This window comes from Fusarium proliferatum, assembly GCF_900067095.1.
Source record: "Fusarium proliferatum ET1 genome assembly, contig: FPRO_scaffold003, whole genome shotgun sequence".
In the NCBI taxonomy this organism is placed as follows: domain Eukaryota; kingdom Fungi; phylum Ascomycota; class Sordariomycetes; order Hypocreales; family Nectriaceae; genus Fusarium; species Fusarium proliferatum.
The window spans coordinates 3,512,690-3,538,029 of record NW_022194792.1 but is presented as its reverse complement, the minus strand read 5'-3'; the positions used below and the strand labels follow the sequence as shown (position 1 = coordinate 3,538,029).

Below are 25,340 nucleotides of genomic sequence, written 5' to 3'. Positions count from 1 at the left end.
CATTTTGTACATTTGCCCTGAAGAAAGGGCGAATCTATGACTACGAGTCTTTGAATGGTCAGTATGATACGCAACACTGTAGCTCTTGAGGTCGATACAACTCAGAAGTCGAGAGGACTTAGTTGCTGGTTTCGTCTCAGACATATTTCCCATATTGCATCGTGAGACTGGTAAATTGAGTATATTGTGATAGTTGAGCGCCGACGCCTAGGTAATAAAAAATTCGGGAGAAAAGAATTGAATTAAACATGATGAAATGTCGCTCGCTGATAGCGGCGAGAGGCGCGACTACTCCCAGCAAATTCCTCACAATTGTGCCAGAGGCACAGTACAAAAGCTTCAGGACGGCTCCAAACACTGAGAACATACACCAGACGCCGTGTTCCAAGGCCGTTCGCGAACTCATCGCACATGGAAGTACCTACAGATTCCATGTAATCGGGTTTCCAGCAGTGGTCAAGCGATGCAGACCAAGGACGGTCAAGTCGAGCCAGGACCTGGGAAACCAAGCTTTTGCTTCTGAATCCGAGGCACAACACCCACCAATGTGAAAATAGCCAGCAAGAGCACGGCCCACAGCTTGATCTTGAGCACATTGTAGTTGTAGTCTGTCTCGACAGCACTAACTACGGTAGCCAAGAGCAGAACAAAGATGATATATCCGCTCCAACGATGATACTTCCAGACAGCCTTGGCGTTGTCCACGCCGCCATACAGGGCTGGCGTAGCCCACATGGTGAAACCAACGCCGTACTGGAGGAGAAGAACGATAGAAGTGATGACACCGAGATAACCATGGACAGAGTGAAAGTGAGGACCGTCGTTTGCAATCTTGTTGTACTCGATGATGGTCACGCCAGCAACAAGAATAAAAAAGGCCGCGAGGTTGAGACTGGCATGTACGCGCTGGCCGACACGCTTCTGTTCTGCCGTATGAGTCGGCTGCAGACTCAGAACAGACTGAGCCAGGGTGAGAACCGCGAGAGATTGAAGGAGTGGGTGAGCTGAGAAGAGGATCAAAGGCTTAGAGAGGACGCTTGCCCAGATCAGAATAGTGAGTAGGACCACGCCTAGCTGAGCTACTATCCCAGTACCTGATATACCGTACAGTCAGCTATATGTCGGTTGTTTGCAAATTCGAGGCTTACCGAGAACGAGATTCTTGATCAAGGGAACCCCATCTTCTTGCGCAGCATCGCCGGGTCGACCGAGGAGAGGCTCGGTTTCTCTGGCTGACAAATCTTCGATTGGAGGGAATCGCTCTGGGACACCTGTAGCACTCGCCATTGTGAGGTGAACTGGTAGGAAGGGTTGTCTTCTGAGCGTGAGACTCAAGCTCTGTGTGTACGATCTGCAACCAAAAGGTAAAGAGGTGCCGAGTCGAACTCTATAGCCACTTATTCACGCTCCGGGCTTATCAACTGCGCATGCACTTGGAGGGTATTCACAAATGCAGATATGTCACGTATGTAAGTGAGAAGTTTTCAATGACAGATTCGTGTTTTCGTTTCGCTTCTATTTGCAATCACCGTTGACGTCAATGAGATGACTGAGCTTTGGCCAATCACAGGTCATCCTTTTGCAATAGCGCGGGGTAGAGTGACGGATACATCATGTAGCGCAGTAATCGCGTCAATGTCTAGGGTACCTAAGGAAGAAGGAAATGAAACTGGAACAGAAGTATTGGCAGATGATCTATGTATAAACCTGGCATAATTAGTATCTATTACTCGATATTATCGAGCAAGCAGCTTAAGCTACCTGATTAGCTCTTCAACTATCGCTAAATTGACCCGCCACAAACGATGCTCTGGTTGGTCCATCGTTGTTTTAAAGGTCCCTGAAAAACGGCCGGACGGCTAAACGACACAATCCTCCACTGCCCCGAAGCCGGCGACGGGACAGCAATTGGTCACACGGCCGGCGGCCAGCCGAAACTCCAGACTTATCTGCAGCTGCATCACAATAAAGGCTGGAATTGGTGAAGGATCGTACGTAAGAGGATCATCAGATTGTCTGCAGTACCGAAACGTCCAATAAAAATAAGAGATCAGACCAAAAACCCGGAAGCATTTGCCATGATCCAATATTAACGCCATATCAGTGGGCAGTTCGGAAGTGGCCGATCTCCCCTTCTCCGACTAATAGAACAGATCATGGTTCTCATCCGAAAGAAATAAGGCGATAAGACCGTTTTACAAACTTGTTCAACCCCCAAGTTCAAGAGAACTCTAGATCCGCAGACTTTCATTTGACATTGTATTAACACACACATCATGACTTCCATTGCTGACGAAATCGAATACAAGCTCGACAATGTCGAGGTTGCAACGGTTCGTCCAGACGACATTAACAAGACTTTCCGTTCAACCTGTATTGGTATGACTTATATGTGCTCATTTACACTGACCCGTGGTAACAATGCTGAACAATTACAGATCTTATCTCCAGTGGTCTTGGTGGCCAAGTCCTTGGCTACTCTGACCAATGGTTCTGCGAGGCGTCCAACTTGTTGAACCCCAGAGCTCCGATTGCTCAGCCAGGTAAGATGGTCTTCACAGGTGCTTGGTATGATGGTTGGGAGACTCGACGGCACAATCAGGAGCCCTTTGACTACGCCATAATCAAGTTGGGCGTCGCCTCTGGCACGATTGAAGGAGTCGAGATCGATACAGCCTTCTTCAACGGAAACCATGCTCCTGCTATCTCCGTCGAAGGTGTCTTCAGCCAAGATGATGCCAAGGTTGTTTCATGGGGAGGAGAGAGAGGAGAATGGGAGACCATCCTCGGGATCCAGGAGTGTGGTGCTTCTCAGCGATTTGCCTGGAAGCTCAAGACTCCTAGCCAAAAGGCATACACGCATGTGAGGCTCAACATGTACCCCGATGGTGGTATCGCACGATTCCGTCTCTATGGGCACGCCGTCCCTGTCTTTCCTGAAGACAAGGATGCCATCTTCGATCTTGCTGCAGCTCAAAATGGCGGTATTGCTGTGTCGTGCAGCGACGAACACTTTGGAACCAAGGACAACCTTATCATCCCTGGCCGAGGAAAGGATATGGGCGACGGTTGGGAGACAAAGCGATCACGAGGAAAAGACCATACAGATTTCGCCATCATTAAGCTCGGTGCCCCTGGATACATCGAGAATTGGGTTGTCGACACTGCGCACTTTAGAGGCAACTATCCTCAAAAGGTCTCAATTGAAGGTTGTGAGTGGACAGGTCATGGCGATCCTGTCGCAGATGCCACAGCCTGGAGAGTCTTTGTTCCCCCCAGCAAGACAGGACCCGATCAGGAGCATGAGTTTGAGAGCGAAGAGAAGGAGAAGAAGGCTCTGGTGACCCACGTAAAGCTTATCATGATTCCTGATGGTGGAGTGAAGCGATTGCGGGCATTTGGCAAGCGAGCTGTCTAGGGTACTCGGCGGACGAACTTTGGATATGTTCGTGATGAATACAAATGAAATTAATTAGCATAACTAAGATTGGCATGTATTGAAAATCATCTTGCTATAAGGTGGATACATCGTCAACCTCAAACAATTCGCGTCTTATTTCACGCATCACAAACGTTAGGTGCCATGTCTATGGATCATATCGGTTTTATTTGAAGCAGAGACCTTAGGGAATACTGGATTAGGTACAAAACTATATCCAGTAATGCTGTGGCTGTACCTCGGTGACGACATTCTTGTATGTGTCCTTGTAGGTACTCCGTAGAAGTGATAATGTTAGGCGGTATTAGCGGAGCAGCTCCAAAACCTAAGCGGAATGACGGTTTCTCCACGACTTCACCAGGGACAAAGTGGGCAGGGCAACTCAGACGACATCAACACAAGCAACCAACTTCAGTTCCAACAATATCTCGATCCGATAACGCCTACTTACCGACAAAACAATAGAGAACTAACACGATTACATTTCTTTATCGCCAAACCATCTCTTGCAAGATTCCATGAACCACGCGACGAATCTGAATCTGTCTCTGCCCCTCCCTCCATCATGGATCTAGGGGACTCTATCAACCCCGAAGGACAGCCTGAGGAGAAGCCTCGCACTCTCCCTGCAGATCTACCCAGGTCTCTCGATGACAGAAGGCATGTGCCCAACGAGCACCTCATCACCGAGACCGAGATGTACGATGGTTGGCAAGGTTCGTCGCATCGACACTGCGCATTTGCATTTGCGCTTCTGGTATAACCCGACACGTCATTGACACATTTGTAACAGGCCAGTCCCAGTTCCTCACGACACCAGCCATAGCAAAGCCTCTTAACTTCGGCAATCTGTCGCTAAACGACCCCGAATACGAGGATGACATTACCAAAGGACCCAAAGACAGCGACACGCGATTAATGGAAATGCTGGCCGCCCAGGCAGCGCACCAAGCAGCTCCTGCTTTCGAGAACGAAGATGAGGTTGTGAATAGTGAAAGTCTGTCCGAGGCGGAGAAGAAGGAGAAATTACAAAAGGCCCTCAACATGGCTGCAAGTAACGGCGATGTCGACAGAATTCGAAAGCTTCTCAATGGGAAGGCAAAAGACTATCTTGATTTGGACGCTGAAGACGAGGATGGAACACCGCCCCTTATCTATGCTAGCTGCTTTGTGGGTGAGCCGCCATATGTTGCACATAAGTCACTAACCTCCAGTTAGGGCCATGAACCTGTTGTTCAAGCATTGATCGATGCAGGTGCCGACGTAAACAAACAAGACCGCAATCAATGGACAGCTCTAATGTGGGCCATGACAAATCGACACAAGGGTATTGCTAAACTACTCCTCGATAATAATGCCTCCTCCGACCAAAAGACCTCGTCGGGACGAACAGCATTCGACTTTGTTCCCCCGGATAGCGAGATGTCGTTCTATCTCCACGACAATGGCTACAATATTGGAAGCGCCGGAACGGATGACTTTTACCGACCTGGGTTCTCCCAGGATAGATTCGAAGAAGAGATGGCCGAGAATGAGATGCGAAGAAGGCTGATGATGGAGAGTGCTCGTGATCTAGAGGTTGACCTGGGAAACGTGGGTATGGATGACCAACCCGAGGTAGGGTCCATATCAAAATGGTGAAGAGCTGTTGGGCTGACTGATAGTACAGCCTGTCGATGAGTTTGAGGAAGAGCAGCAAGAATTCGACTGGAATCGCTGCTTACACGATCAAATGTTTGTTTTTCAAGAACACGAACTTGAACGCATCCTTGACATCGTTATTACCAATATGACGCCGCAAAGATCACCGACACAGAAACCCGTGCCAGCCAATATGATATTTCTTAGCGCACGATATGCGCATTATCACTCAAGCCCCGAACTTCTGGAGCGACTCTTGGTGTCAGCTATGGATTACATCAATGACGTTGTTGAGAGGTGTCAGTGGGACATGACTATTCTAGCCTTTTGGATCTCGAACGCCACCCTACTGCTTCACTACCTGAAGAAAGACCCTGGGCTTTTCGAGGCAACAGGTGAGTTCCAGGCGCAGCTGGCTGAATTGATAAATGAGATCTTTATTCTTATTGTGCGAGATGCTGAGCGACGTCTGGACAAGGTCTTGGACGTAGCCATGCTGGAACACGAGACCATTCCCGGATTCGAGGATATTACTTTCCAAAATGAGTGGAAGCTCTTCAAGCGAAAGAAAGAAGTCAAAGAGGAGCCACTAGAAAAGCGGTTCAGACCACCATCACCGAAGCAGCGAGCAAAGCCAGCCCCCCGAAACGTCACCTCACTTCTCTCCTCTACTCTATTTGTACTCGACCTTTACGATATCCACTCTGTGATCACTTCGCAAATCATTTCCCAGCTTATTTACTGGATTGGAGCAGAGCTCTTCAACCGCATTATGTCAAATCGAAAGTACTTGGCCAGAACAAAGGCCATGCAGATCCGAATGAATATCTCAATCCTAGAAGATTGGGCTCGGACGAATAACAGACAGGCAGAGCACTTTGAAGGAGGTGAAATGCGCTCTTCAGGGGAGTCGACAATGGACGCTGCTCGAAGACATCTAGCCCCCGTAATCCAGCTGCTCCAATGGCTCCAGTGCTTTTCATCACTTAATGGAGATGATATGGAGGCTCTAGTTATCACACTACAGCAGCTCAAGAGACTGAGTCCTCAGCAACTCATCCACTCAGCCAACCACTACAGGCCAGAAGTGGGCGAGAAGGGATTGCCAAAAAGTGCTATGAAATACTTGATCAATCTACAGAAAGAGGCGGCGCTCAAACGGGAGAGGCGGCGGAGTGGTGTACCTTCACCACAAAAGTCAGGACAGGACAGCATGCCAGTGACACCGGTAAAGGGCCGGTCAAACGGGAACAATCTCGCCACTCCTGGAAGTACTGCCAGTCCTCAAGAAGATGATTGGGACGAAGATGATGACATGCCAGAACATCTGCTGCTGGATCCCGCCCTAATGTTGCCTTTCGTGCTGCCGTCGGTAACTGACATGCTCGTAACTTACGGCGCTGGACTTGGTGGAGTTAACCGTGAGCGAGAGCGCAAGTATATCCCCACAGTGCCACCGGAGTTTCTTGAGAAGTTAGAGGTGAGCGGCGGAACTAGGAAGGGCCCCATGTTCGGCGAAGCAGATTGGGAGAATGAAGAAGTTTGAGGAAGTGACACTCAGGCCGTCAAGGATGCATGACCAAACCGGCAGACAGCGATACTCGACCTGGAAATTCTAATGATGGGGGAGGGCTGCTTCCGAGACTCTTGCGTAAGCAACGGGGTCTCTTGCCGTTGATATTTAGGACTCGGTGATAGAATGTGGACGTCAAGGAGCATCCCACGGGTCAGATTTGGCGAATCAAGCCAGTGGTAGCAGAGACTACGGAAAGTCTCCTATGCAACCTGTGAGGGGCAGAAAGCCCTGAGTGATGGGAGAAACCCCACGGTGACGGACGCGCATCCACTGCCACGTTCTCAACGCGTTGAAAGACTATCACCAGACGGTGGAGCATTTGGCAAACGGCCAATCCTACACAGCTTCCAGTGCAGAAGAGGCAAAATGGAATATGTCTTCATTTGTAATTCTAACGCGAGCGAGGTTGTATAGTTCAGCATATGGCAAATGGAGTCATGCAAGGAGAATCTAAAAACTCGATGTTATGTCAACTCGTTATTGCTTTTTACTACCATAATCCGTCCATGAGAGGCATATGCCAGCCCTCTCAGTTCTCCCATTTACCAGCCACCTGATCGAACAGTGACTGTTCTGACTCATCAGACGTGTGGTTGCAGAGCAAACTTCAAGCTTTGTGGGCCAAATGCGCCATACTCCAGCCTAGCAAGGGTTACATATCCACTTCAGAACAACGCGGCGACGTCTTTTGCTGCATGCACTCAACCGTTGGCAGTTGGGATGTCCAGTACGGAGTGAGCTAGAGGGAGTGCACTTTTTCTCGTTTCCCATTGTGCGTTGTTTGTGTGCCCTACCTATGTCAGACCCGTCCTCAATAAGCGTTTGTTGCTTGTTCGTCTGGGTATTTCGTCACCTTGCCAGCTTCGAAAATCTACAGAAGCGGCGCAGGAAAAAGACGATAAAAATTACTTTACCGCTATTCGTTCCTGTCTCCCGCCTCATCATTAGGAGAAGGGAAAAGAAAAGAAGTCCCCACTAACCACACGGCACACTGATCAACGTGGAGGAAAATGCAGCAGCAAGGGGCTGCCCGATGAGTTGGCATCGGCAGACCAGGACATGGGTCTGGAGCGGTGACAACTATGTACAGTTGCAGCGTTCAGAGAGGCCATGCTATGGGCAGAACGTGGACTCACTGTAGCCCGGCCGGGACGGAAGGGTACGTGCAGCCTTCCCGGTGTCATCTACATGCGATATATCTTCCTTTTTGTTTTCATTATTATGCAGTCTCCCTATAAGCCAAACGGAGAGTATCTCGTGTGCTTGATGTTGCCTTAGCCGGCTCAACACCAGAGCAGGCCAAAGTCCGATCCCTGCATGTATCCCAGCATAAAAATCTCCCTAGGTTCGGGAGCGGGTAGATCTTCAGGGCAGATGAATATCCCACAGATCGCTCTGTACTTTGTAAAGATTCGCGATAATCATATGAAGACTGAGACAATTTCTAATTTTTCTTTTTCGTCTTTGCCAAGATGACTGTCTCGTTCTTGCTGGGGAAACGAAAAGAAGCATTTCGTATTTCGCGGTGCTTCATGTAAGGGAGAAATAGGTTCCGTGGTGGGCCTTGGTTAAGAATGTGATAAAGTGTAAGAGCTCGCATAAAAAGGTCTCAATTAAGCACAGCCTATCGGGAGATCATCATCTGAGTTTGACCCAGAGCTAGGGAACCACTAACTCAGTAGTTACTTCGAGAAGAGGTTTTGGTCTTGAATTGCAAAGCCAGAGGGAGTAAAGATGAACGAGTGCTTATTTGCTCATCAGTATTCCGTCTAAGCACGTAAAACTCATGGTGACGAAGTGATGATGATACGAATAGAGAAAAAACAGAGTTTGATAAACGTTCTCGTGTATTGAAATTAGTGGCGGCAACGTTATACTGTACTAAGGCTACGGGAGGGCTGCAAAGTTGTGTAGCTGATCTAAAATAGGCGATTGCGTGGTTTACTTGCATAGGTAGTAATGCGCTCTCACTCAATCACACTAGGACATGTTATCAAAGTTCTGTCTTTGTTCTGAGGCTGTTGTTGTTGTTGTTGTTGTTGTTGTTGTTAAGGGGTCTCGGCTTCGGCTAAGTGAGTGATGGCTGAGGCGCTATTAGATGTGTTCCAGAGTAATTGACTGTCGTTGAATCAATGGATTTGAGCGAAAAAGAAACGCGTAATTGGAGAATGTGAGGCTGCTGTGAGACCAGGTTATCCCGTCCCGTGCTGTCTTATCCTCGCTCAATGCAATGTGGTGCTGCGTGCTGTGTTGAGCGATGAATGGCCATCGTTTGGTGTCTGGTCGCGGGTACCTTGCAGACCCCTACATCTTCTAGGCGGCCGTATCGCTAATCCTGGTCGGTATGGATGACTCTGACATTGGGCATCGATTGGATCATTGTGATAGCTCACAGAGGCCCAGTAAGCTCGCCCCGGAACCTGTTACGGCATGGTTGGAAGAGATGCTGGTTGACAGAAGAAGTGCCTCTCTGAACAGCTGAGGAAGAAATGTGAGACTTGACGTTTGCCTACCCTGTGCTGTGCTTGTCTTTGTCTTTGACTGGGGGCATGTCTCGGTGATCCTCTGCTTCTGGAATGCAAACGCTTTGGAGATACAGCACATAGCATACAGCGTGTAGATCGTGATGGTAATCAAAAGACTCATCGCCGTCACCGTCACCGTTTGGAGTCTTGCTTGCAGCAGCCTCCGAACTCTATACCCTGGTTCATAGCGAGGTATATTCGGCTGTAGAGGTTGTCACCATGCTTAAAACCGGATTGCATGTATAATATTTTCTGTTGGGTCTTCATTTTGGAGGCTGCCAACATTTCTTTGTGCCTGAAGAGCGAGGAGTGTGGGATGGCCGTAAAAAGGGTTACATGGGATGCATGCAATTCGCCGGCCTTTCATCAATGCCTCACCTGAGCTCTTCCGAGTGCCTTTTTCTTCCTAAGCCCATGACTAACCCATGCGTCAATTGTGTTGTATTCCGGTCGGTCACGTTCATTTATCTGTGATTACCTGATGGTCAACCTCCGACATTTCGACCTACGCGTGCTAGACGTGGTTAGCTGGGTGTAAGTGCGGTGTGGATTCGCCCAACCCACACGTCAACCATATCGAGCCATTGAGTTTTCACCGTCTCGACTCGCTTCGTTTGCCTTGCCTTAGCTCTATGCTCGATACCCATAACTCAACTTACTTACCGCATGTAGCGGGCGGGTTCTTGCCGTAGCCAACGGAAAACCGTGGAGTCGGTGGATGATGTGGCTGTCAGTAAATGGACCAAAGAAGGAAGAGAAGAGTGAAAAAGTCAGGTTTTGTTTATTTTTTCTCGGTTGTTGTTGCATTGTCGATGAGTCGGTCTAGCAAGACTAGTCGTCAGTAGTAGAATTGATATGGTGTATAAGGAACGCACTTCCATCTCCATCTTGAGATCGATTCGCCTCGCTTGGCTTCCCCATTGCTTGCTTTAGTCGAATACTCTTGTGAGACCGTGATCTGTGCCTTCCATCAAACGCACTGCACCTCACTCTACATCGACCGTTGTTTCCACCTGCACACGACTTTACGACCTTTGTCTCACGACCAATATTTAAACAAAATTCAAAACACGGGACATTTCAGTCTCGATCAATGTTGTGCCAGCCTTTCGAGTTTTCGCTACAGAACGATCCTTGACCATTTCTTTGCATACCCGCAACTTTCAACTTGACATCTGCGAGATTGCATTGTCTCATTCAAGTCTAAGACCTGGGCGACTCGACTCGACTCAATTCAATTCTGATCGACCTACTTTCGATAGAATCAAGTTCCAGTTCAGTTCAGTCCGCATTTTGGCGCTTATTTTCGAGTCTCCCTTGATAAGACTCTCCCTTGGGTTCCCTCTGGATTCTCGACCTTGTCGCGACTGTCTATAACACCAGCTCACGGCCCTCTCCCTTTCTTCAGCTTGCTCTTAGACTCCTCACCTGAGCTATTGGGTCTGGTCTTGGGTGTGCTCGATCCCCGGCATTAGCTTTGCTCCCTTGCATTTGCTCCTCATCCAGCCAACCTGCTGGGGTCTTACTTACAACCAAGCTTCTATTTACACGAGCAGACCACATTGTCGACACCAACCATTCACATTGATAGTTGCTTCGAGGCCTTTAAAACTCGCATCATTCTCGCCGTTGGCTCCTTTGTTCAATTCACAATATAGCGCCATGTTGCCATCCAAATCTGGGAGTGGGCGGCAGAAGCAGCCTGAACGCCGAACCAGTTTACGGCTTGATCCTAGCATAGTGGCTTTGCGATACGAGAAGACCATACCAGCAGAACCTCCGATTCTCATTGTATCACGAGACCCTACTCGGCTCTCACGTCGTCCTTCGTCTTCTTCGGCATCATCTCACAGCTCCCGCCACCGTCCTATTGTGATTGTACCTCCTGGTATTGTCGCACCGCCTGCCGAGGAGCACCCGGCCCTCCGAGGCTCATCATCATCGTCGTCGTCGCCGTCATCATCATCACTACCAACTCTCAGGACGTCTCCAGTATCAGTGGAAGAGTGGAAGCGTGATTCTGGGGTTGCTAGAAACAAGTCAACTTCAACAATTCACGAAGAGGAGGACGAAGATGGCCACTCGGAACCCGAATGCAAAAACAAGATTCCTGCAGTGGAATCAAACGTATCATCACTGGTATCATCCGTCATGCCGCGGCCTAGTATGACAACGCAGCGAGACGAAGATCCATTTGTGGACGAGGATAGCATCTTTGAGCCGCTAACATCAATGCCTACCGATCCCTTTTGTGTCGTGTACAACGCTCAATGCACCACGCCGCCTCCTCCACCTCAGGTGTCCCACTCCGATACACCGTTACCATCACCAGCACCTGCAACACCTACTCGACTAAGTCGGACGACTGCTTCCACTGTTCCTTTCTCTATTCCTTACTCTGAGTGCCTTGCAGGCAAAGTTCCCTCCTCCCCAACATATCCTCCTCTATCTACTTCTCGCTCTCACAAGTCTCCCTGTTCCTCAATCCCATCGTCTCCTCGTACTTCTTGTTCTTCGTCTCCCCCCACAATCTCCAAGGGCATATCAAGATCGGGGTCCTCTCGGTTCGGTACATTTTCGCAAATGTTCAACACTCCAATTCAACCCTTGTGGCGGGGCACCGCTAGCACCGCCAATTCCAGCGCGTCTAGTACCCCAACCGTCAGTGCACAATCCACTATTACCACAGCCCTTGGCGCTACCGCCAACGCTACCGTCAACGCTCCAGCCACTGATGCCGATACGGCGATTGATTTGGCTGAGTCTGGGTCGCTTCCGTCGGATAAGGAACAGGGCTCTTCCCGTTTTTGGAACAGGTCCCGTTCTGCCTCCACAACCTCGAATAAGAGCACTAGCACTGCTACATTGGCGGGCACCACATCCATTTCATCTAATAACGATCTCCCCTTTGTTCCCCTCGACGTGTCTATCCCTTGCGAAAGCCTCCTCGATGATGCCTTCATGAACACCGTTTCTTTTTCCAATCGCGGCAGCATCATGTTGGGAGCTCAAGACGCCGCGGCCATTGACGGCGCTATGAAACAGCACACCATATCAATTGATTCGCCCTCTTCTACCAACACCGACACACTCGCGACCGCAAACAATGACGAGAGCGACTCGGGCCGCGCCACCCCAACTCCCACTCCCTCAACTGCTGCCCCTCGTTCCATGACTCCTACTCCTACAACGCCAACGACCCGAAAGTCACAGACCCTTCCTCGACCCAGCGACGAGTCCAACGACATGAACAATTCTGTTAAGGGGGCTGGCGATGGTTCTCCTCAGGGCCAGATGTCAACCCCTGACATTCGTGTCTTGGCCGCCGACGTGGAGAAGGAATCTCAAAAGGTGAGATCGCTCTATACTGTTGGCGATGGTTCTCACGGTGAGCCTGGCAAGAGGCACTCGTACTGCGAGCGTCTTGAACCAACTCCCGAGGTCCCGTCCGAGGAGAATGAACTTGACCCGTATGGTTTTCCTTGATTGTCCCTATTGTAATCATTGCGGACTATGATTTATGCTAACCTGCGTCTCCTCTTTAGTGTTCCAAATCACCTTTCTCCGGCTTGGCAAATGCCCGCCTCTGGAAGTTCTTCTTCCCTGCGGTCTAGAGGCGGAGGGCTCGAAGATTGGGATGACCTTGAAGGTGCCCACGTTGACCGATATGGCTTCATCACACTACCGCCACCGCCTGGCACAAGAATGGGCACACCAACAGAGACGCGGTCAGCGTCGGGCTCCCCAAGAAAACGTAGCTTGTTACAGAAGCGAGACCCTTATAGTTTGACATCCACTCTCAGTGGTAGTGGCCGACGGACTCCTACCAGGAAGGTTTCCGCAAGGTCGCTCAACACACAAACATCCGAATTATCAATATCAACATCGCTTCGCTCATCTCGATCAGTAATACGGCAAGCCAGCAACTTGCTGCCCCACAATCGCGATAGGCGGTGGATGGACGAAGCAGGTGACATGCTCAATGCAGCCCCCAGCCTTCAGGACATCGTGGACGAGATTCAAGCCGAGAAGTTAACAGAAGTTATGAAGCGCAAGGAATGGGAAAGGTCAGAAAAATGGAGGAAAATGGCCAAAGTTGTTCGCCGGGGCGGCGAGGGTGAGGGCATGGAGTTTGAGTTCGACATGAGAAACCCGAAGCTGATTGAAAGGACATGGAAAGGAATACCCGACCGTTGGAGGGGAGCAGCTTGGTGGTCTTTTATGGCCACTAGCGCGAGGGAACATGAGGGATCACCCTCTGAGGACAGAATCGTTGCCGAGTTTCATCGGCTCCAGCGACGAAGCTCCCCAGACGATGTACAGATTGACTTGGACGTGCCCAGAACCATTAGCCGCCATATTATGTTTCGACGACGTTATCGAGGTGGCCAGCGACTACTGTTCAGGGTCCTTCACGCGATATCAATCTACTATCCTGAGACAGGTTATGTTCAGGGCATGGCTTCGCTAGCGGCAACACTGCTCTGCTACTTTGATGAAGAGAAGTGCTTTGTCATGCTAGTGCGAATGTGGCATCTCCGTGGACTGGCTCGTCTATATCGTCCAGGTTTTGAGGAACTCATGGCAGCCATGGGTGACTTCAGTAAGCACTGGCTTAATAAGGAAGTAGCCAGTAAACTGGTGAGTCTGAAGCCTCTCGACATCCCAAGTTAGGTACTGACAATTCTAGGACGAGTTGTGCATTGACACTACTGCTTATGGTACGCGCTGGTACCTGACGCTATTTAACCTTTCCGTACCCTTTCCAGCCCAGCTGCGAATCTGGGATGTCTTCCTCCTATTGGGCAATGACACGTCTTCTATGTCTGAATCACGAAAGTCCGAGACCGACACCCCTCAGATGGTGGAATACGATGTTTTGCACGCTACTAGTGCAGCATTGGCTCAAGCCCTCCGAGAGGTCCTCTTAGGTGCGGAATTCGAGAACGCCATGAAGGCATTAACATCACCTATCCCTGTCAAAGATGAGGACTTTTTGATGAAAGTGGTCAAGGCGGAATACAAACAACACCACGGCAAGAAGAAGACGTAGCAGGTCTTACTGCCATGACTCAAGCCCAATGAGGGCATTTTTCTTTGTCCTTTGGCCTCCTTTCTCTTTGTACATGCGAAGCTGTATCACGATACCCTCCAAGGTGTTTTCCTGTTTTGCGTTGCGTTGCTGATACCCCCTTCATGCTTCGGCCTCTGAGGGACCACATGCCTAAACGAGGCCATTCTTTTCTTTGTATTTGTTCATGAGAGCGTCATGGATTCAGAAGAAGGATGGGAGTTTTCTCCTTTTGATGGTTGATAGCGTTTGGAGCCACGGAACCTAATCTTATATACCCCTCCTGGCATCACTTTGTTTTGCTGTCTTGCTTCCAGGGTTGTTTTGACGAGGCTTGGGAAATACGGCGTGAATTGCACTTTAATGTACACGAGGAGGATAAAGAGATGGCAAAAGATATAGAATAAGGAGAGCCGAGATAAATCAAGGATCGAGCGCCATGTTAGGTTATTAGTCTCAAAGTTAATGTATGACTATGGTATCATTGAATCCATTCCCAGCTTTGCCTCGCTTGTTTGGTCAGATTCATGTAACCCTCTCAGCCTTAGCTAACTGTGGCTTGATCAGATCATGCTTTGTGTGACAGAATATGGTGACATGGCTCCAGTCGTACACAAGACGGTAACATCAAGGTATAACAGTAACTGTTAAGTCGTAGTTGGGTGCATTTAGCCCCTCCCAACAAACCCCAGCAAAGTTTGTTTTCTCCAGGTATCCGTAGTTACTCGGATCTCTGTGGTTCCGTCAGCCTCAATGTCTGAAGCTGTCATTCTCTTCTGTCCACCTATCCACCCCCGTTGCTTTTCTCGGCAGAGCAGTCTGTGCCCCTCCATTTCGACCGTGCTGATTGCCTCTTTGGGCATGGGTCTCCGACCCCTCCCGGAGCTCCGGTGCGGGGGAGCCGGCCATGAGGTCGGGAGCGGCTCACCAACGCGAAGACAAGCGACCAACATCGATTGTGGGATCACTGTCCATAACACAGCTAAGTTGAGTTATTGATATTTAAATTTGTTGGGATTGATCCATTGAGCTATTTAGCCGTAAAGCAGCCAACAACATTCGCTTACTCCCTGTCCTTATTTCTGGTACTATTGAAGATTTAAATAAAAAAACAGAATTGAGTTTGACCCTAGCTTCGATGTAACCAACCTGGCGATAAGTCGATGGGCTATAGCATGAGCCGAATAAGGGAATGACGCAAGATAATAGCTTCTCGAGAGGATCCTACTCTGGTCCTCATGCCTTTCTGCTGATTGCTTCCAAACTTCTTTCAATATCACGCACAGACGGCCGAGTTTACCCCTTCAAGACACCCCCACACAAGCCACACATGCATGATGAGAGCTGAAATAAGCATGGCATGAATTTTCTGTGAACTTTTGAAGAGCACAAGGCACAGTAGCATAGTGGCTTACATGCAGAAGACCCAGTTTGTTCTTGTAGAGCTCCTCCATAAGTCCTTTCCTCTTCTGGTAAGTCAGATATACTGTGGCTTTTTCGTATTCTCGACTCCCCTCTCCCTCTCTCTCTTTCGATTGAAGACTTCTCTGACGTTCAACGACATGGTTGGCTTTGGGTCGCAGCCCAGGTAGCATCCAGACTTTTTGAGGACTAGACTTGAGCAGACCCCTGATTTACTGGAATACAAGTTTCGATTCCTGGGTCTCTAATGCAGCTTGGAGCTCATTACCATAAGCTATGTGCTGCTAGTGCTATGGGCGTTCAGTATCCGCAACTCTGTTTTGGGGGCGTTCCTGGGACTACTTTGAGAAATAGGCTGTGAGGCTTCTAATAGACTGAGCCTGCTCTTTTGTATGGGCCGAAGCCTCTTAAAACGTGGCTTAACATTCAAAATAAACAACAGCGAGAGTGTTCTCCATTCCTCGATCTGCGACAATTGTTGTTCATTTCGCTCCGAGTCTGTTTGATGAAGCTCAAATTGACTTGACTTCCTTGAGAATGTCAGTTATGCATTGCCTGAAGCTGCGAAACTTCATCCTCCTCAATCTAAGTCCAAAGGGTGTCTATAGCCGTCCATAGAACAAGTAATATTCCCATTTTCTCCCTTTCCTTCGTCTCATTGAGCCCGAGCCCGAGCCCGCTATAACCAATGCTGTTCCTTAATGCCTTCGACTCATTGAACCGAAAATCAAAGTCAAAAACTCCATTTTGTACCGTGCACCCAACCTTTAGCCAAATCCTCGCCCTCTCCAGTGCAGCTCAACGAGACGTATATTTAACACAAAATGGCGCGCAAACTTCTAAAAGACTAACGTAAAACCAAGGGACCAACTTCGATGAGTCTGAGTCCGAAAAAACTTTTAGTAGTAACCATGAGAGAATGCCACTCAACTGGTCTGATGCATATTTTGTTTCGGTAGGTAGGTGGTACAGAGCATTGATTCGGGTATGCCTACTAACAAGCCAGGGATAGTTGATCAATCCGGCCGGGCAAATTACTCTTTCATGTTTGTGTGTGATTTGTGGATTATCGTAAATTAAATAGCAGCCACGCTTAGACATAAAATGACTGACATGTGGCGCATAAGCGTGAGAGCCGATCGACAAAACCGCGTCTAGGGTGCACTATCATCAACCGCCTTGTCTGTCCCCTGAATCTTCTCGCGATTTTGAGGTTTCCTCGATGCTTCGATGCGGCTTTGAATCTCCAGGTGATGGCTGCTTGTAGCGGCTTTCTCGCTCTTCGCTCGGGCGACGGGGCCCAGGATACCGTGTGCTAGGCGGTGGCTCTTCTGACAATATAGCTGATACCGACTGTTTGTTCTCGCTACCCGGTCTTTCTTGCGAGGGCATGGGCGTGGAGGCGCGTATCGGCGACATTCGGCGTAAAGGTCCGCCAAAACTCTCTCTGCGAGACCGTCCTGGCCCGACCACTCTAAAGGGTGACATGTCACTTCTTTGTCGTGAATGACCACGTCGTGATCCACGAAAAGCTGCGCTCGACGAGCTGCTTTGACTAAGAGGCGGAGGTGATCGATATCGCTGCTCACTGCGGGTTGGGGAAGGCGCATGATGCCCTGTTGCCTTGCGCTTTCTGGGAGTTTCCCCTATGATCACAGAAGCTATGTCAGTTCACAGAGAGTCTCTCTTTCTCTTGGTCTTGGACGAACCAGAAGGACTTCCGGGTCGGTTCGAGCTTCCGCTAGCTTGCGATGTCGGTGGCTGCCAGTGGTGAAAGTATATCGAAGGACTCGACTGGGCTTCTTGCTGCTGTTGTTGCTGCATATGCGGATGCTGATGTGAGTGCATCGGGTGAGGAACGTGTGCGGGCTGTGGCACATTGGTGTTGATGCTCGGCAATGTCGATATGCCCATGGGTCGTCCTATAGCACCACTCACTGTCTGGCCTCGAGGCCTTGATGGTGATGCCGGATACGCATATCCGGCTGCTGGGGTCGACGCAGATGGAATGCCCGGGTGCTGTGCATGGGTATGCGACAGTGTTTGAGGTTCTCGCTGGTGTTCGGGTGACACAGGCCACTGTGCAGGCATAATCTGGGCACGGGGAGGAGCCTGTCCGGGGGGCATAAACTGCTGAGCCCATTCCAGGGCAGCTTGTGGCGCGACTCCTCCGCTACCCATGCCCGCAAACACCAAAGGAACCATGGGAGGAGGTATACCTGCCTGAAGCGACGTCCGCAGCATATCCATTTCAACTTTGCGCTGCTCTAGACGCAAGCTCTCCTGCCTCGTCCGCTCCTCCTCCTGCTTTCTCTTATCCTCTTCCGCCCTCGCCTGTAGCCAATGCCTCATGGATTCCTCTGCCCCTTGCCATTGCTGAGGTGGAGCAGGTAGTTGGCCCCATGAATCTCTCTGCTGGTGACCAGGAGGGCCCAAGGATGGCGGAGGCGGAGGCGGAGGCGGAGGAGGCGGATGGGGTGGAAGATGTGTAGATGGAGGAGCACCAGCCACTGGGGGCTGCTGGGGAGGAAGAGTCATGGCCGCCGGCGGAGGCAGGCCACGATGAGGAGCCGACATGGGCTGTGATGGTGGACTATGTCCCCGATAGGCGATAGGCAGAGAATTGCTTGCTGGTTCTCGATATATCAAGGGGGGAGAAGGTCGAGAGGTTGAAGGCGGAGTCGGGAGATCATGGACGGACTTGTAGCCGCAAGTTGGTGGCTGCTTGACGGTAAGCATCGTTGTATGATAGCTGGGCTACGCCAGTGGGGACATTTGTACGGCAAGAGTAAATGAAGGCGCATGTATTGTTGGGAGGCTGGGGCTTGCTGCGATTGACTTTTTCCTTTTATACAGATAAGAAACAGTTGACTGGGTGCTGGGCAGGGGAGGTGGGCAACGATGTTATACAACAAGATTGCACTCCACGCTTGAAGATCTGGGTAGCTCTGGCAGTACGATTCAGCCAGATCAAGTGATCAAGCAAATCAGGGAGCATGGAAAGGAAAGGACTGCCAAAAAAATATTGTTGTTTGGGCTGCAACTGTCTCGTGGTTCCTCTAATGCAAGTCTCCAACTGGGGACTGGAGGTATACGAGGGAGAAGAAACAGACGACGAGAATATAAAGCAAGTGATATCAAAGAAGGAAGAAGAGGGGAACAGAAAGAAGCGGCGTACAATTTGGGGTTGTGGGTATGCAAGCTTTGTATAAGCTGGCCAGAGGTGACAGGCGGCGAGCTGGAGATGTCGGCCAGCTCCAGAGTTGTGGCGGTCGAGGTGAGCGGGGCTGATGAAACCAGTTGACAAGCAGGCCAAGTTCATTTGGAACCAGTCATGGATGGCTCTTCCACATAGCACACATGGAGGGCACGCGCAGAAAAGAGCTGTCAACGAGTGCTACTTAGTAGGAAGCTTGTGTGAGAAGTGGAGAAGATCCAAGGCTGACAAGAGACGACTAGAGGCCAACGTTGAACCGATGTGAATGGATTGGGCCGAGATGAGGGACAGAAGGCCCAGAAATGGAAAGTTCCGCAGTGAAGGGGAAAACTGAGAGAGATTGGAGCTTTAAGCTCAGCGAAGTTGTCGTAAACGACGGAGTGGTGAGTAAAGATGCATCAAAGGATAACAGCTCAAGACGCAGGTACCAGCCAGCGTGGTGTATTGTCCTGTGAATCACTCTTGTTATTCACAGCTGAACGGATACGTCTAGGTTCGTGTTGACATCGATGATTGGAGTCTCCAAGAAGAGCCGTCCTGTGAGTTGATGAAAAGGAATGTGTCGAACAGTACCCTCAATCAAGGATATATTTCGTCCTGTTCTGTGTTGTTGGTCGTCCTGTTCGAGTTAGCTTACCACTGACAACTGAGGCAAATGAGACGAGGTAGCTTGCAGACTTCAAGGAGCTATAGCACGAGACCAACGGCTTCAGGGACCAAGGTTTTTTAATGAACGAATAGGAGGGAAGCTCAAAAAATAGAAAGAGGAGAAAATAGTCGATGATCCTGGATAGAAGATGGAGGAGAGAAAGGAAAGAGAGAGAAAAAAGAGGGCTGAGCAGCTCGAGTGAGCTTCGGCATGAGTGGAGAGGAAGAGTGAGTGGTGGAAAGTGAAAGTACACGCACACGCCCGCACACGCCCACCCGCTTGCTTATACGCACATCATCAAGCGCCGGCCGCCGAGTCGCTCTCTGCCGGTCCGCATCTTGACGCATCGGGGTCGTAATTTAACAGTCAAAGACTGTTCAAGACAGAGTGGAAACGCTGCATTGTGGGAACTTGCCCTGAGCGAGCAGGGTATGCTCAAACTGACAAAATGATTAGGGATCAAAGGACAAGAGACTACGGCCAACAGCTTCAACGGCCATGGCATGCGCCAAAGCACAGGTTCAAACCTCCATCTGGCCAGAACAGTCAGGCATTAGACATTTAAGGCAAGGGATAGAGCGAATGTCGTTCCAGTAGAAAGAACGACTATCCTCTTGAGCATCTTATCAAGTGCCAACATGGCAACCTTTGAAGTTAAGGATAAAAGCGTGTATCAGAAGAGATTTGACAGATTTCGGACACATGGTAGGTACAAGACAAAACACTAAAAAGGTAGTTAACCCAGAAAGCAGGGGTCGGTATTGTAGGGGCAGTGGCAGAGGTAGACCGAAGAAGTGGCTGAGGGGTCCAGGGCTGGGATGATTGCTGCCATGGAGATAGAAAACCCAGACAGTCCCATCGAATTGAACGTGCGTCGTACATGCTTCTGGGGTTTCGAGTAGCCAACAAGAAGACAGGATGGAGGGACCAAAAAGGGTACAAGTTTGGGATGAATAGATCATAAGAAGTGGAGTGAGTGGCATCGGGAACCAGGGAGGGGCGTGCACAACACGGTGAAAGAGGTGTGTAGATTGCGGTGCGAGAAGCAATAGAAGAACTACTTCATCAACACATATCCAGATATAACATCGGTATGTGGTAGATAGATGTAAGTTATTAGTCCAAACCCAGTGGACTGTTCTCTCCTCTCCTTTCTTCTCTTTTCCTCCCTTTTGTTTCGTTGATTGATGTTCTCGAAGACCATGCTGAAGATCAATAAGGCACAAGATGCTGCAGACATTCTTACCCAAGGACTCTTGTTAATAAGCTTTCTTTGCACCGACTGACTCTGCGCCTTACCCCAGGCTGCGACTACGAGCTAATGACACGAGCGCCGAGGCAAAGTGTCCGAGCTGCGGCAGCCTCTGAGCCTCCTGTCCAAACAAGGCTCTCAGCCTTGATATGATACACGGGCGGGCTGGCAAGACATGTTGTCTCGAATCCGGTAGTTGGGCGGTAATTAGAAAGCCATCAATCGTGTAGTTGGATGGAAGGGTGGACTGGTGGAAGCCCCACGAGTGGCTTAATAGGGACCTGAAATGTACATACGCCAGACACTTGTGGCAGGAAAACAATAATTTGGATGTTGGTTTTTAGCGCCTCAGCTTAATTCAATGCAGTTAGGTTAATGATAGGGCGTGCAGAGCTTGATCAAATACGTACTTTGGCTACCAAGATTTCCTCAATCTTCGTATTCCCTGTCTTGCGATTGCTTGTGGTTTTTGCTTCGCCTTTGTCTTGGCTGCAGTATAAGTTCGAAACAGGTCACGTTGAGTAAGTCAGGTCGTAATGCAGCTTCTGTATTGGATGTAAACAATGGGTTTCGAAAGATATGGTGCAATCGAAGTCGTGGGCCCTGTTTGAAATGAAGCTTCAGACTCAAGCCGTTCGTGTGTCACAAGGATGCGACTCTAATCAAGGCACAGGAAGTGGATGAAAGTATGGATCGAATTTTGAAAATACCTACCCAGGCTGCCAGGCTAGAAATCTCGAGTAAAAGCTGTTGCACAAAGCGCGGTTCCCGTTCTAGCCGGGTTTGAGCCGCTCTTTGGTAAACTAGGCTCGAATACCTGTGGCTTGTGATCTATTGTTTCGGGTGTGACGGGGGGGCACTACATGGATAGAAGGGTCGAAGAATTGCGAAGGTCATTGAAGTCTTCCACGAAATAGCGTTTTCCTTCGTCTAAAGCAACTCGGTTCCTCTCTTTCCCTACCATACCTAGGTACTTGATATAATGTAAGTCCCCCAAGACAGGCAGTAGATACCATGCATGAGCCTGGGCGTGGCTAGGCTCCTACTGCATTTGGCTGCTACCCGCATCTCGCTTCTGCAAGGACCTCATATCATCTTCTGATGAGATGAACCAACTTCGGCAGGTATTCGTACATATTTGTAGAGCCTTGGCAGAGAAAGGTCGCGAAAGGTAAGGGAAAGAGAAGCTGGCAGTTGAGCCCCGAGCCACCCTGGCAATAGCCCTGGGTTCTGGGCTTTGCCTGGGTCTAGGCCAAGATGCTTTGCAATTAGCTTGTGACCGAGTTCCTTCAGCCGCTCCTTCCGACCTCATGTGGCGCTGAGTTTGAACAAGCTAGGTAGGAGGTAGGTACGTATTACTTTTGTGTGTGGGCTTGCTTACATCCACCAAAGACGTCCCCCTTCATGTCGCGGTTCCGCGTTTCATCTTTGCAAATCTCCATCCTGCCAACCCACTTTACCGAAGTTACAGGGAGATATTCTATGTACATATATTTTCCCACCTGCTGACGATTACGCATGAAGGGAAGTTGGCCAAGACGAGGCATTGTCAGACACTAGTCTCCGATCATGAAATGTCCGATCCTATCACAAGTCAATGACTGTATAACGGATAGCTGATGCTCACAATGTCCAGTAGCAGCCCAGCATCACATTTCGTCATCATAAAACCGTCTCAAGCTGTTGCAGATCTAGTCTGTTCCCAAACATACTCATACCAAAGGGCCAGATGTCAGAGTAACCCACGGAGGCTAGGCCTGCTTGCCTTAGTAGTCAGCCTTTCCAGGATCAGGGCCAACAATGATGCCCAGGTTTGGTCATGATGCATTGGTCGAGAAAATTTGGCACCCTCTTTCTAGTCGATCCAATCTAATACCCAACCCTTCTGCAGGACCTCGAGCCGCCTGGTAGTAATACAGATTAGCGTTGCTCAAGGCTCACCAAAGTGATGGGCGGGGTCTTCCCCCAAAATTCATCCTTGAAGGCTTGAACCTGTCGCCACGCAGCCACACTTGCCAGGTCCGTCGTCAAAAGCACGTTGCAGCATGACCTTCTCGTGGTGGTGGTTCACTAGGCCACTTGAAGAATCTCTCTGCAGCTTTAGTCGAAGGCCAAGCTACCTACCTATGTATTGGGGAGCATAAGAACGGCCAGTGGGACACTCCCTCCTGACCAGGCGTATACTGCTGTGTGCCGGCAGATTCGTCTAGTTCACAAGGATTCAGCAGCTTTACAAGCCCACAACTTGAGACTGATCTCGTTCGACGTAGGAAAGGAAACGGGAAGCTTCTTTGAGTTAGGTAGCCAGAACCTATCCAGGCAATCGTTCATCAACCCTATGGGCAAAGATGAGCAAGCTCAGGCGAGCGGTACCCCACCCCTTGAGAAAGCCCCACCCTCTCGAAAACCGTTACCACACCTTGTTGTGCGCCGTTAGATATCGGAAATGCGCCACGATCCAGGTCAAGGTTCTGACCTGGGTACGCGGATAAAAGATTGTTGATCAGTCCCTCGAAATTCGAATTCGTTTGTTGGGCTAGTTCAGGATCAACCACCCATTCCCTCTCAACCATGGTTAACTTATGAAAACAGATGTTTACATGGCAGCAGCCAGGATATGGCTTTATGCACACAACAAGGCGTACGGGACCCAGGCCATATGAGGTTATCGGACCCTCGACATCCTCAGATGCGATGAAAAGAGCAAAATACGTAGATAACAGAGTTCATTTTTATTTCGACCTTACAGGTATAGTTTCTTGTACCTGTCTTGGCTGCCTCTAAGCGCGCTTCCTTATATTGTTCTATTTGTTTCGCGTAGAGACATACAGGGCTTTCTGAAATCCATCCCTTACCTCTGCGGAATTGTAACTAGCACTTTGAAGCGAGTCACCTGCAAGGAACGATTTCACCTGGGAAGAGATTCAAGAGTCTTGGAGTGAATGCAGCGATATTTGCACAAACTTGGCTTCCAATTCGAATCTAGTCTGTCGCCGGTGGTAGTTCTGAGTTGAGCCAAGTTTCGAAAATATTGTTGACGTTGATGTTAACCCCATCTGTTGTGATGCCTATTCTTCACTAGCTTTAGCTTGTTGGGGGTAATTCAGTGCCTGGGAGTCGTAGAAAGTTCCTGCACAAAGTGCCACCATCATAGCATCCGATGCCCTCTCGAACATTCCGTCCGGTTTCTCTGCTTCACAACAGCTTTGTTGTACAAGGAGATCCATGGTCTCTCATACTGGACGAGTCGTACGAACTTTACGCTCGGAGTACGAATCAGGTCAAGTACAAGGCCCAATTTGTCTTGCTTTACCAACTAGGTAATAAGCACGAACTGGAGGAATCAAGGGGCGATCAAATTCCCACCTTTCTGGGTTATTTTGACCCCTCTGTCCGCTATTGGGATATCGGATCAAATGACAGTATCGGTAGAGCGACGCTGTGTGAAGTACGTTCCTGGATCGAAAATTACATGACCTACAGGTTCGTAGAAGTCAGCATCAATGATTATCTCACATCTCTGTTGGTTGCACTACTCATCTACATTGGCCTTAGTGATGGTTCTATGCAAGCATCTTTTCCCGATGATTGCATAGTACGGAGATGAACGGGAGTACTATGGTACAACGTCTCCAGATCTACCTCGGACTGAGGTGGGAGCCAACATCTATGTAATGGAAGGTAAGGTAGGTGCATTAGTTAGTACTAGCTTGGAGGGGGTGCTCCTAGTGAGGCTCCTTGCAAATCTTGTACCAATGAACATCCGCCAGGGTATGCTCTCCCAGTTCCAAGGACTAGGGATCCCAGGACCATATCATGCTTTGTCCAATTAGAGAATAAGTTGGTCGGTCGGGCCCGAGACGCACCTGCAGCTTGGAAACCCCATGTCGAGAATGGACATCTGAAACACCAAGTCACACCCTGTCCCCTGTCCCTGCCCAGCTCCTTCTACGACATTCCCCTCATCTTTGTTGTTTTGGTGGAAGTTTTTCCAAACTGGGCATTTCCTCCCATTTTTACTTCGTCCAACGACTTCCTTGCTTGACTGCACTCTCATCTCGTCATCTACCCTCTATCCCTGGCTTCCTGTCCCACACTTTGTCATCTCACTTGGACTCGTGCATCATTATCCTTGTCTCCTGCAAGTCTGGATCCATCATCCTACAAGGAACCACATCAAACAGCAGCATTGATATGAGATGAATCATCTCCGTTTTGCATACTTTACCCAACAGAAACGGAACGACTCAACTGGTCGCATGCACGTCTCAACCTTGTCTTAGGTTTGCCCGCCTGTAGTTTGAACGACATAATGGATGTTGCCTCCGATGCACCATAGCACCTGATATCATCTGCGCAAATCTCTGAGCCCGAGTTTTCAATGAATCAAGCGACTAAGTTGCCACACTAGCCCTTTACACATGTCATCTACTAGCAAAGCTGTTCAGAGCCTCAGCCGCAACTTGAGGGCATCCATGCATACACTGTCAACAGATGCACTGATCCCTTTGTGGTTCTCCAATTTGCAATCCTGGTCTCGCTCGTTAC

General features: G+C 49.5%; 6 protein-coding genes across 6 annotated transcripts; 4 read left to right on the top strand and 2 right to left on the bottom strand.

Annotated features, from left to right (window-relative positions):
• Nucleotides 1-480: 480 nt before the first annotated feature.
• On the bottom strand, nt 481-1,287 carry FPRO_05881 (uncharacterized protein; the record flags this gene model as incomplete). Its single annotated transcript, XM_031229267.1, has 2 exons — nt 481-1,094; nt 1,149-1,287. The coding sequence occupies 2 exons, from the start codon at nt 1,285-1,287 to the stop codon at nt 481-483; spliced, it is 753 nt and encodes a 250-aa protein (XP_031079520.1).
• A 989-nt stretch (nt 1,288-2,276) lies between these two features.
• Nucleotides 2,277-3,418, top strand: FPRO_05882 (putative allantoicase; the record flags this gene model as incomplete). Its single annotated transcript, XM_031229266.1, has 2 exons — nt 2,277-2,379; nt 2,439-3,418. 2 exons carry the CDS (start codon nt 2,277-2,279, stop codon nt 3,416-3,418), a joined length of 1,083 nt encoding a protein of 360 aa, XP_031079519.1.
• A 586-nt stretch (nt 3,419-4,004) lies between these two features.
• On the top strand, nt 4,005-6,626 carry FPRO_05883 (putative protein localized to golgi-vacuole transport vesicle; the record flags this gene model as incomplete). Its single annotated transcript, XM_031229265.1, has 4 exons — nt 4,005-4,155; nt 4,233-4,609; nt 4,658-5,056; nt 5,109-6,626. 4 exons carry the CDS (start codon nt 4,005-4,007, stop codon nt 6,624-6,626), a joined length of 2,445 nt encoding a protein of 814 aa, XP_031079518.1.
• Nucleotides 6,627-10,843: 4,217 nt separating this feature from the next.
• FPRO_05884 (uncharacterized protein) lies at nt 10,844-14,234 on the top strand (the record flags this gene model as incomplete). Its single annotated transcript, XM_031229264.1, has 3 exons — nt 10,844-12,651; nt 12,727-13,822; nt 13,872-14,234. 3 exons carry the CDS (start codon nt 10,844-10,846, stop codon nt 14,232-14,234), a joined length of 3,267 nt encoding a protein of 1,088 aa, XP_031079517.1.
• Nucleotides 14,235-16,844: 2,610 nt separating this feature from the next.
• FPRO_05885 (uncharacterized protein) lies at nt 16,845-18,413 on the bottom strand (the record flags this gene model as incomplete). The annotated part of the gene is made up of 2 exons (XM_031229263.1): nt 16,845-17,320; nt 17,384-18,413. 2 exons carry the CDS (start codon nt 18,411-18,413, stop codon nt 16,845-16,847), a joined length of 1,506 nt encoding a protein of 501 aa, XP_031079516.1.
• A 5,539-nt stretch (nt 18,414-23,952) lies between these two features.
• FPRO_05886 (uncharacterized protein) lies at nt 23,953-24,399 on the top strand (the record flags this gene model as incomplete). The annotated part of the gene is made up of 1 exon (XM_031229260.1): nt 23,953-24,399. The coding sequence occupies one exon, from the start codon at nt 23,953-23,955 to the stop codon at nt 24,397-24,399; it is 447 nt and encodes a 148-aa protein (XP_031079515.1).
• Nucleotides 24,400-25,340: the final 941 nt, after the last annotated feature.